Raw genomic sequence first — 12095 nt, 5'->3', positions numbered from 1 at the left:
CATTTAGCTCTCCCTTATATTTTCCTCCATTCATTCTACCTTAAATATATAGTAAAAAAAAGAAATTTTAAAGTGTCAGTAATAAGACAAAAAAAATATGAAAGCTGTGTTCTTCTCTTCACAGTTTGAGTAGATATCTATAAAAAAATTACCATTTCAAATCTTTTCCAACAAACATTTCAAATGAAATTCTGGATTTTGATTTAATTACATCAACTGTAAATATCTTGTTGCATTAATAAATTATCATCTTCCTGAAATATATTTAATGGATACCATAGAATAATTCACTCTGCACAGTTACTGGCAAATCTATCAATAGTTTTGCATGTTGGACCTTGCCATATATTTTTAATTTTGGAGTAGCAGATAATTCTCTGCACCTGCGTTTCCCCATTTGTTCTGACATTTGCAGCTGTTTTCTGTCCTACTTAAAGTGTTAGTCATTTTGCTAGTAGTATTCATCAGATCCTCAGCTCATCCTTTTTCTCCTCACCTCATTGTTATCGGTCTGTGAAGTTCATTAAATTCTATGAGACTAAGGGCCCGATCTATTCTCAAATAACGAGCGCTAAACTGCACATGCGAGCTAAAAGTATTCCTTATCAATTATCAATTATCAGGTGTATTGCTGCTAAACGAAAATAATTTAATATCTTAGAATTAATGGAAAAGCAGTTCAAACCAGTTCAAACAGGAGTTCTGGGTGTGATAATGGCTATAATGAAGGAGGAAGCCTTGGAGCCAGAGAACGGTGTGGTGAATACAAAATAAAACATAGATAAACTATAGCAGAGAAATATTTTCACTGTCTAAAGAAATTTATTTTGAGAGGTCATCAGTGAAAAGGTAAATTGTCTAATTAGCAAAACTAGAAGCCTCAGCCTCACAGCATATGGGACTCAAAGAAGCTACAACGACTATAAAGAAAGCTGACTGTGACCTGGAGGCTGGTTCTAATTTTGTAGAGCTTATAAACGGCACGTTCAAAAATAGCAATACTACAATAACAGTTTCCCTTTTGCCATGTATACAGGACAGTGAATGTCTCACAAGTTTTGGAAAATTACCGGTACTAATCATCCCTTTTAGATACTGCAGAAGAAAAGCAGCTTAATTGTGTTTATAAATAAGTGCCATGTTCAGTAAACTGTGAACTGCTGAGGGACATTTTCACTGCCAAGTTCACTGCAGTGCACTGGGAGTTCAGCTCCCATTGGAGATGCCCAGAATGCACTGCAAGAGGCTCAAAGCTTCACTAGCCTGCCGAGTGGAAGAAACCACACTTCTGCCCTTAATGTGCCCCTAACAAACCCTCTCCACTGTTATCCTGCAGGCTAAACTCAGATGAAGCTTGGAGATTATTTCAGTGGATGCAATTCTGCAGAATAGTTGAGTTCTCAGGAACTTCAGGGTTAGGGGAAGGAAAAAAAAAACAGTTTTGTTTGATGTTGGATTTAGTAGAGAAGGAAAAAATTAGTTTAAGAATGGAAAAAAGCTAAAGTAAAGCGACCAATCCCTGGTACACTTTAATGAGAAAGCTTTTCAATAAAGGTAACAAGGAACTAAATCCTCAAATGTAAGAAGGCAGTATTCCAAGAAAGACAAGGAAATGTAACCATTGTCTAAAATAACATAAGCCCTTATTTTCTGTAGCAAAGCTCCTCCTTTTTAATGTTAAGCAAGCTTTAACTTTGCGATGATAAATCAGAACATAAAGACAAAAATCATTCATAGCTAAGGCATTTTTATGTTTCAGCGTGATTGAAAATGAGAAAGGCTTCACTCAAAAGGACAATTGGTTTTTATTTTTTTTTTATTTACATTAAAAGAACAGTTTTGACTGATATTTTAGTAATTTATTCTTATTTTCTCTAGTGGTCTCATTTCTGAACCTTAGATATAAACATAACAGGGCCTAAAACTTGGGTACGTTAACTTCCCTGCAAATGTTATCATTTGAATTATTTTGTTCTTGAGATGATTTTCTATTCCTACAGTAAAGGTTTTTCGTGTGTAAAATTTTTGGATATTTGACATATATACACTTTTTTTTTTATAGATACCGTGCAATATTTTATTAATAAGACCCCAGATCTTTGTGGTTGGAAGGCCTCCTCTCCATAAACCACTTTCTCCACAGATTCTGTGATGTGACAAATCCAAAAATTATTCATTTCTATTTATAAAAACATGGTTAGCGAGTATAGAAGATAATTCCCACATAAATCTGTAATCAGTTTGAATATTATGGAGCTTAACTGCCACATCTATTCCTTGGGACGTACTGTATGTGGTGCCTCCTAGTTTGCAGCTTCATACATTCACAATAAGACTACAGTAGTTATTGTTCTATTAACAAGGATTTTCAAATCCAAACAATAGCCAGTGCATAAAAAATGCTGCCCCTAGAGTAAGTGAGACAGCTTGGTGTCATGTTATATTGCACAAGTTAAAAACTTTCTTCCTTTAACAATGTGGTTGTTTCTCCGTTGTATTACTGTACGGACAGTTCATATTTCCATTTATAATCAATTTAGCTGAATAAATGCATGTTTGACACAATAGCCCTTGAAATAGTAAGATATTTTTGTCTAAATTAAAAACAACAATGAAAAAATAAATGAAAAAGTATAAGGAAAGATTTTAGATTCTGTTTTTTTTAGGGAGACTACCTCATTTTGAACACTGTAAAAACATGAAGTTTTTATAAAATGCATTAGTAAAACACACTGACTTTGCTGGTTAGGATCTGCCCCACAGAGGGAAGTGTCAGTGAGCCGCTAGGTGCTTACTAATGTTCAGTCATCAATTTGGAAAATGAAGCGGAAACCCAAACTGTTGTCCGGTCACCGGCAGGAAAAAATGTGAGGTGGATTCAGGAGGGAATCCACTAACAGCACACAGAGTCACACAGATGAGGCGAAAAGTGAGGGTGAATCATGGGACATAAAGGACAGAGTGTCTGCTGAGCAGCAGAGCATCACAGCTGAACGTAACCTACTTCCTAAAGGACTGTTTGCTCTTCTAACTGCTCTGACAGTAATCTATACACATATATTTAACAACATACATACATAAAACCCTGACAAACTCATGCCTGTGGGAAATTTCAGAAATAAAGTCACACTTCCATCATGAACTGTAGTGATGAAGACAAAGAAAGCTGTTACATTATTCCTTTGAAATGTATCCATTTTCTCTTAGAAAATGGATTAGACAAATAAATTGATCAAGAAAATAACACTATTTAGGTACAGTAAGTTACTTTGAGATTTCGCTACAGATATGACAGCTGTCTCATTTACATCCTTGGAGGTTAACTGATCAGTTACATTTACTTGCATAATAAATGGTACTCAAAGGGATTTGGGATCCTTTAAAGAAAATTGATGCAAACACAGTGCTGCTTTGGGTAAAAAAATGTAGAACCTATTTCAGGAATATACAACAAAATATAACAAGTATTTAATTTCAATTTTACAAAAATACATCTTATTGTACAATTTCTTTTATAAATAAAGGTTATGCTCCAATGAAAATGAAGTAAGTGCACCCCGTAAAACTGCATAATTCTGATCAACTTTTGCTCTCTCTTCTTGCTCTGTTAGTGTATTAAAGTTTGCAGGAATCTCCTTCTGCCCAGTCCTCTGAAGGTCCAAGGTAATGATTTGCTACTATTTTTGTATTCTTGTCCCACTGATGGCCCAGTTTTAGTAAAGTTTAAACTTTCTATTTCTATTTTTTTTAGGACAAATGGGCTCAAATTTTAAATTATTGGTCTACACAGTTGGACTTAAACGTTGCAGAATCAATAGCCCTCTAGGTCTAATAATGGTTCTCTAATCAGGTCTTCATGCACTCCCATTCTCCCTTATGTTTCAGATGTGTCTCTGCTTCAGCACACCTGATTCCAAAGACTGCATTATCTCCTCAGTATGCCATCAGGTGATATCTCCTGTATATTGTTAGTCATCTTTTAATTGCTGTCTGAAGTGTGGCAGCGGGGAATAAGAACCACTCCTTAGATACAAGATAAAATCATAAGTCTTTCACTGCCAACTCCAAAAGCTGTTATTGGGTAATTCATCCTCTGCTTGAAAAAAGGCTTACCATATCCTTTGACTCATCTAAACTTATTGCTGGTTTGTTATCACTTTGACATTGTTTCTGTTTGTTTTTGACAACATTTTTATTTACTTGTGTTGATCTAAAGAGAAACACAAGGAAAAAATTCAGGTCATAATAATATAACAAATTAATAGTCAAAATGAATCATAAATCACCATTTCTGCCGAATAGAATCTTGAGGGCTCGAGGACAAGGGATAGTGACAGTTTCTCCAAATTCAGCTCGGTCCCAGCAGGTTATTTTGTCCCAGTGTCCTTTGCATCCCGGCTCTGTCCAACAGAAAGATAATGCATTAGCAAAGGTTATCACTCATCTCAATTCAGTTTTTGAATATGAGCTTAATTGAAAACAAAGGAAAAGTCCAGGTTCATTCACTTTAGGTTGAGTTGTAATTTAAAATGACAAAAACATCGCATATATTCACTGAATAAAAATTATAAATAAGAAATTCCTCTCGGATTTTTGTTTTTGGCACACCCACATTTATTAATACTTAAAATTGTTTAATTCACACACAGTTGTAACACATCAGCTACAGACACTGAACATTGTCCTATTTTTCCCAAGACATTTAGCTTGGCACGCTCTGGACTGTTGAAGAAAGATTGAATGTCATTGAGGGATTGAAAGTTCTGCCAAGACAGAATATTGTAGCAGCTAAAAAGTCTGGTAAAGGATTAAGAAGATCCAGAGCCCGCTCTTGTATTAACAATAAACACCTTTAAGTATTTCACTGTTTGTCTCCACTGAATTCTGGCTCCTGTGTTCTGAGCTTATGACAGAATAATCTGGCCAAATAAGCACCCATTGGTAGACAGACAGGGTAGTTCTGAGTTTGAACAGTGTTTTATTTTTTTGTTTTCTTTCTGCTCCAGTCTGGCATGCATGGAGATTCTGGATTGTTTCAGGCTAATTCTGTGTCTGCATCTCCTGCTGTCAGACGCTGGGAGATTAACCCCTGAACTGTTTTGGGGGTTAAAATGATTGGGTTTCCAATTTCTGCTCATCTAATCAACCTGCTCCTGCTTCTATATACAGTATGCAGCTCAGTCCCAGCTATCAGGGCCAGATTATTGTTGGTGATGCTGATGCTCTCGTTCTAGTGCTCATTCTCAGGGGCCAGTAAAGAGACCTTTTTTTAGTGTTCCGTAGTGTTCCTGATATCCTGATTCTGACCTGCCTCTTATCCACTGAGCGTGCCCTGTTCCTGCCTGGTCTCAGTGAAGAAGGTGTTCCATAGTGTTCCTGATTTCTTGGACTCCTGCTTTTCCTCTCCTGCAACTGGGACACACCCCTTGCATCTTGTTGACAGCTCAAAGGCTGGATCCTACCTCATTTTCTGGAGATGGTCTGAATTGTATTACCAGGTTAGTGACTCATATACATAATTATCCTTCGTCAGATTATCTTGGCCCCTAATCTGTGTTTTTTCTCCAACCAGAGTTTTCCAGTGAGGGATGGTGCCCTGCCCTGGCCACTGATAATGCAGATCCACAGTCCGATCTGTTTTTAAATAAATGCTTTGAATTATCCCACTGTCTGTCTCGCCCTTAATACTGGGTCCTTTTGTCCTGTGTCATGACAGAAGTCTCCAAAAAAAAGGCCAAGAAATTCCTAAAATTCTATAACAAGGCCTACCGTAGAGCCATTTCATTCTCCTTTAAATATGAATGTGTGTCTTTAATCAACTAGAAGGAAACAGAATGCACAAAAGTAACTTTCTTGAGGAAAATGTGAGATATGTAAAACTATCTAAAAGCTGAAGCAGAACTAAATTCTGCAACATGACAATGACTCAAAACATACCAGTAAATTCAGTAAGGAGTGGATGAAAACAAAAAAAATGAGTAGCCCTAGGTCAAGTAGTACTAAAGTGTCAGGTAACTTGAAAAACGCTAAACATGCAAGAAGCAACAAAAGTCTCATGCCAAAGTGGGTAAGGCAAGGCAAGGCAATCTTATTTGTAGGGACCATTCAAAGTGTTTTAAATAAATTAGACAAAAAAATAGAAGACAAATAAAAGCAGAGTAAAAGCAAATAAAGATAAAACATCATAAAAGCAGACAGTAAAACAAATAAAACAAGTCTCAACAAACCTCAGTTAACTTCAACCTCAGTTAACTGTTTAACCTCAAGGGTCAGAGGCAGTTATTGGCAGTGCTTGGACGTTAGTCTTCTAATTGTAGAAAATGATGGTGCATGCGCATACGATCTGTTCAAAGCATCTAGTCAACACACTGATGGGTTCATAGTCACCTGAGGACATTGTAATGTAAAGCTGTGTGTCATCTGCATAGTTATGGTTACTGATCTTGTTGTTTGCTATAATCTGAGCCAAGGCGACCATTGAGATGTTGAATAAAAGGGGGCCCATAATGGAGCCTTGAGGAACCCCTCATGTGCCCTGTGGTTCTTTCAGAGTATGAATTTATATGGATGTCATTGAACACCTTAATCAGAGCAGTCTCTGTACAGTGCTTGACACAGAATCCTGACTGAAAGACTTTAAGGCAGCTTGAAATGATTAAGAAAGCATTTAACAGTTAAAACACAACTTTTTTCACTAAGCTTACAGATAAATGGGAAGTTTAAGATTGGCCTCCAGTTTTGCAGGCTGAATTTGTCCACGTTTCTCTTTTGCAACAACAACTTGATAATTGCTGTTTTTAAGGCCTAGGGGACAGCACCCAAAATAAGGGATGTGTTTATGATTTGAATCAAATCAGCACCTAAAACAGGAAAAAAAACCTTTTTAATAAAACATGTGAGTAAAACATCAAGCCTTCAGGAAGAGGAGCTTAGTTGCTAAACAGTTTCTTCTGAACGTTTGCAGTTTGTTTGGCTGAATTGGGACAGTTTATTTTAACTGGAGACAGTATTGTTACTGAAGTTGGCCTTGATGTGCAGACTGCTTTTTGTAATAACTTGTATTTTCTCAGTAAACATTGCAAAGTCATTGCAGGCCTTCTTAGATTGGAGTTTATCAGCCATACAACATGTTCTCATCCCAAGTCATCACATATTGACGCAGAGGGTACCCCTCGCATCAGTCTGTTACATGCAGGGTAAATGACAGGTTGTGGACAGTGTATCACAGGACCCCAGACAAAAAAAAGTTGCCCTATAAACTTACTTAGGTAGCTTTAGGAGTGTATGGTAACATGTGTTACCATAGAAACATAGTACTGTTTCTTTAGGACGAGGGGTTAGGTTAAGGGATGATACTGTAGGTTAGTGGTAAGTTTTTACTTCACAGCTCATTGAAAAATATTTTCAAGTTGCTGATACAGCCTGGCATGAACTCTGCGCAGCAGTTACTGACGACAGGGCTATCCCGTCATCTCAGTATCTGACGCGTAGGAGACTTGACTAAGCGCCAAAATGTAACAAGCTGGGATTGAGATTGTATAGGCCACAGAGAAAGGCCACAGAGGGTTTGTTGGCAAATAAGCTGCGAGTATTTTTGTTTTCATTGATAATCTCAGGGAAGAAAGATGCTCTTATATCTTTTAGTTGTAAGTTATATCTGTTAGGTTTATCTTTATAAATTTCATAGTAAAGTCCATTATTTCGCCACCTTAATTAAGGTTTTTGGCATTCCCCCTTTTTTCTTTTCTTGCTCTTGGAGCCTTTCTCCGTACAGATTTCATCTTCCCAGAGACAAATTTCACTTTATATGGAGCACTGGAATCAATGATGCATAAAAAATTTGAATAGAATTATCAACCAGATTATCTACTGAGTGGAGAGCAGTGGAAAGTAAGTGGAAGCAGGGGGGTAAGTCTGGGTAAACATTTTATTTGTACTGTTCTTGATAAAATGCTGTCTTGGGGTGGGAGTTGAGTTTTCATGTTGAATGTACAGACTCAGCTGTAGTGTTGCGCTTGATACAGGAGATTGTGCTATGGAAGAGCTTGTTGGGTTCCAGTTGGAGGGGAGATTATTCTGTTGGGATTTCACACCCGTTTGTTGGGGTTTTAGGAGTGGTCACTGTACTCCAGAGCAATGATGGATGTGACGTATGTTTCCCCATTACCTCATCGACCATTTGGGCTGTCTTTGTTATTGATTCGTTCTGTTCTTGCTCCCGTTCCAAGAACTCATATTCCAAGGCCTCAGCAGAGTGACGTCTATCATCAGGGAGATTATTTTTTCCAGATTTTCCATTTACAATGTGTACTTTGTTCAGGTAGTAGAAAATGTTTGGACCAAATGGTCTTGCACATGATCTTTCAGACAATATTAATTGGTTAAAACGGATTGGTTTGTTCAGACTGAAGTCAAAGAAGTTTTAAGGGTGTACACTATCTGAAGGTACATATGTGATCTTGTGCTGTTAAGTTAAGCACTATACATCAAGAGGTTCAAAAGGGCAGCGCCAATCCTCCAGGAATACAACAAATAAGCTCTAGGCAGAGATAGCTCTTCTAGTTTTCAGCTTAAGTCCTAATGGGTGCTATGGTGTAGATGGCAAACAGTGAACCTGGCTCTTTAGTGATAGATGAGTGGAGACAGAGTGTGGGATAAAATAAAGCTTGGCTAAAGGTCTTTTGTGACCGAGGACTGTAGTGGGGCAGTGAAAACGCTATAAAAAGAAGTCTTTAATAACAGAAAGAGAGCAGCTGCCCAGGCTGAATTTGACAGTTCTATATTGCTCAGCTGGAGGTCAGAAATTAATAATTGCTGCTTTGTCTAGAAATATGAAAGATCCTGACACATCAAGTGTTGAGTTCTGAGGTCAAAAGGAGCAGCATTGGAGTGATAGATTTAAAAAATCGGAATGAATTCAGAAATCATCTTATATCTTCCTTATATGTCCTCACAATAAAATAAAATGCTGAAAAACACTTGATAAGCGCCATTCGGAAAATAGTTCTTGATAGGTATTTTTTTTTTAAAAGACAGCTGATTTCTTATAAACCCTAGTCTTTTTAATCATCACAAAGCTCCAACTAGGAATTATTTTAGCTCTCTATCGTCTTCCCTTGTGGTTCATATCCAGACATTATTGTCAAAATCAGAAAACTTTGAAACAGTTTGACTCTATGATCTGGTTGAATTATGTCTGTAAAGTGCCTTGAGATGACACTGATACCAGTATCGGGCGGGGCCCCGATACTGCACTAAAATGTATCGGCGAGTACCAACAAATAGCGCCCCGATACCATTTTGAGAGTCAAAAGTTTATTCCAGGTAGGCAATAAAAAGTTGTACTCGATTCACTTTGTATTAATCTTTTTCCTGCTTCACAAAGGCAGGCAGCAGCTTGACAAATTATTTTACATCCAAGTAGCACACAGTTCTTCATATATACACACACATCAATTATAAACAGATGGTATCAGTATGGTATTGGTATCGACCAATACTGCATGGCCAAAAAATGGCATCACCGCATCACTACACACAGTAAGTAGTACAGCATGTGTCTGAGGGAAACATTGTTTATGTTGACAATCACCTAAACATAGAGTAATATACCCATTCATACTAGTTGCTTCAAACACTCAGCATGCTGAGTTGGGTAAATCATTAGCAGACAAAGCATCTGCATAGAAAAGTACAGTTATGATTCTGAAGTATTTAGACATCCAAGACATTCAGTGGCTGCCTGGAGTAGACCTGGTTATATTTTTTTTAAGATGGCTTCATCTCCAGGTACAGCCTATGGAGCTGGTGGTGATATTTCCTATATTGGTTGCATCTCTAGGAATCTGGTGAACCCAGGAAAAATAAAAGCAGCACTGCCAGTCACTTCATGAATCCATTTCTGCCATGTTAAGGTGAAACCAATAACCGGTAAAGTCAATGACGTAGGAGCTTTTTGAATGCCGAGCGATTTGCTTTTACTGGCCAGGCAGATAAGCAAAAGCAGGCGAAACCGGCAGTTTTCGCAGATTTCACTTTAACTGTGAATGCACCTCTAGAGGTTTGTTAACAGATCATTTTATAAATAGTATTTTGTTTGTAAGATATAGATTTTATAAAGGCCTAACTCAGTCACATCTGAGCATAATGGCAGTTTCTAAAGTCGCATACGTTGCCAAGACTTTCAGTTTGTATATGGCAATAAATTGAAAACTTATGTCTGATATATTACATTTTGTCAGTAAATCTCTTTAATTATTACACACTGTAACTTTAAATAATACTGGAAAATATAAAAAAGGCATCATTGTGGGAACAATCTAAAGCTCATATTTGGATCTTCTGTAGTTCTAGATTTGTCTGCTGTTCGCTAGCTAGAAACTTGAGGAATCCACAGACAACTTTGATCATGTTTTCCTTCTGGACGAAGACAGGATTATAATGACCATAAAATGAAAAACCCAGAATTCAGCAAGAACAATAAGGGGTGTTTCAACAGTTATTTGAATATTAAACTGCCGGTTAGGAGGGATTCAGAGTCGGCAACCAGAACTTCTGGAAGGAGATTGAACAGTTCAGAGTCCAGACAAAAACAAAGGGAGGTGTCTCCAACATTTAATTCTGGCTCACTGGCCTTCTCTGTGTTTGAGAACAAACTTTGAGAGTTTCTCAGCATGTCGATTGGCATGTGACATCACTGTTGAACATCAGATGATGCCAGAATCCATCCAGGCTGAGTTGAAGGAATCCTCCTTTGACAGTTAATCATTGGTCCTAGGGAATGCACAAGGGCAGATCCATGAGAGCAGAGTACAGGTTGAATAATTAAGGGGAGAGGCTAAGAGATTCAGGACGCAGAATCAGGTCAGAATTTAGGGAGGCAGACAGATAGCAGGAGTGGTGGAAGAAACTCAACAGTTGTTTGTAATAATCTGGCACTAGTGATTGGTCTGAGAGCCAGGTATATAGTCAGGTAAGCAGGTGAATCTAATCGAGGCTGATTGTAAATGGGGTGGAGACAGGTGTGTTGAATACTGAATCAGATCAGCACTTGGAATCATCAAAGGATGGTTATAACTGGAAAGGCTTCATGATCGTAGCCCTGATAGCTGATCTATTTGCTCTTTTTACTCACCTGCCCTATCCTCCCCACTCACTAATTATCATTCATCTTATCCACTTCCTCACTCTGCTTTATATACACGGTTCAGCCCAGCTATCGGGGCCAGATCATTATATGTTTGTTTGAGTTTCAGTTTCAGTTTCAGTCGGAGATCATGGCTTATTTCCAGAGTTCATCTTCCCGTTCTTGGAGGTCAGTGTTAGAGAGGGTTTTTGTCGTGTCTTGGTGTTTCCTGATTGTGTTCTGGCTCTCTCTGCTGAGCTCGCCCTGTTCCTATTTTAGCTTGGCGGATTGGAGCTAGTTTAAAGTTCTGTGGTTGTCCTCATGTTGTGTCTTGTTCTGCCCCTCAACTGCCGAGCCTACTTGTCTGCATTCGAAAGTGTCCGCCTGAACTCTGTGCTTGAGTCTTGGAATCCTGAACCTGCCTGAACTCTCTGTGGACTTTTGGAACCCCGGATATGCCTGTTCCGGTTCTGATTGAACCCCTGGTCAGCATATTATCATGGTCACTTACCTGTGTTTCTCCCTATCAAGAGTGTCAGTGATGGGTGGTCGCCCCTCTTCCCCCTGCAGTCTCTGCAGGTCCGCAGTTCTGCATTCCATTCTCTGCTGTTTTTGTTAATTAAACTTTTTGAAACTTCCCACTGTCTATCTCGTCTGAATACTGGGTCCCTCTGTCCCCTTTATGAATTTTTTTGGTTGTATGTCTAAAGTTGCCCAAAAACACTAAAACCTCTGAGATATTAGACTCATATTAGACTCATATTTTGGCCACTAAAAATGTTCTCGCTATTCATTAGAAATAATGTGAAACATACATTTGAACTTTCTGTATGTTTTTATTCTTGTTCTGTGAAAAAGAGTAGCACTATCATCTTAACCTCTTACACCCTAAGGGGGTATAAATAAATTTCTGGCTGACAAAAACACACAAAAGTAAATCACTTATAGCCTCACAGCTATTAGATTTAAG

At 38.1% G+C, this 12095-nt stretch overlaps 1 protein-coding gene across 1 annotated transcript in view; it reads right to left on the bottom strand.

Moving 5' to 3' along the window:
- Window positions 1-12095, bottom strand: part of vipr2 (vasoactive intestinal peptide receptor 2) — an 85483-nt gene that overhangs the window by 33767 nt on the left and 39621 nt on the right. The window contains exon 3 of the mRNA XM_038293556.1: window positions 4287-4400. Within this exon, the coding sequence (XP_038149484.1) occupies window positions 4287-4400 (114 nt within the window). The remainder of the gene's footprint in view (window positions 1-4286; window positions 4401-12095) is intronic.

Source organism: Cyprinodon tularosa, unplaced genomic scaffold (assembly GCF_016077235.1).
Source record: "Cyprinodon tularosa strain WSP-4 unplaced genomic scaffold, ASM1607723v1 ctg329, whole genome shotgun sequence".
In the NCBI taxonomy this organism is placed as follows: domain Eukaryota; kingdom Metazoa; phylum Chordata; class Actinopteri; order Cyprinodontiformes; family Cyprinodontidae; genus Cyprinodon; species Cyprinodon tularosa.
This window is presented reverse-complemented; position numbering and strand designations above follow the sequence as displayed.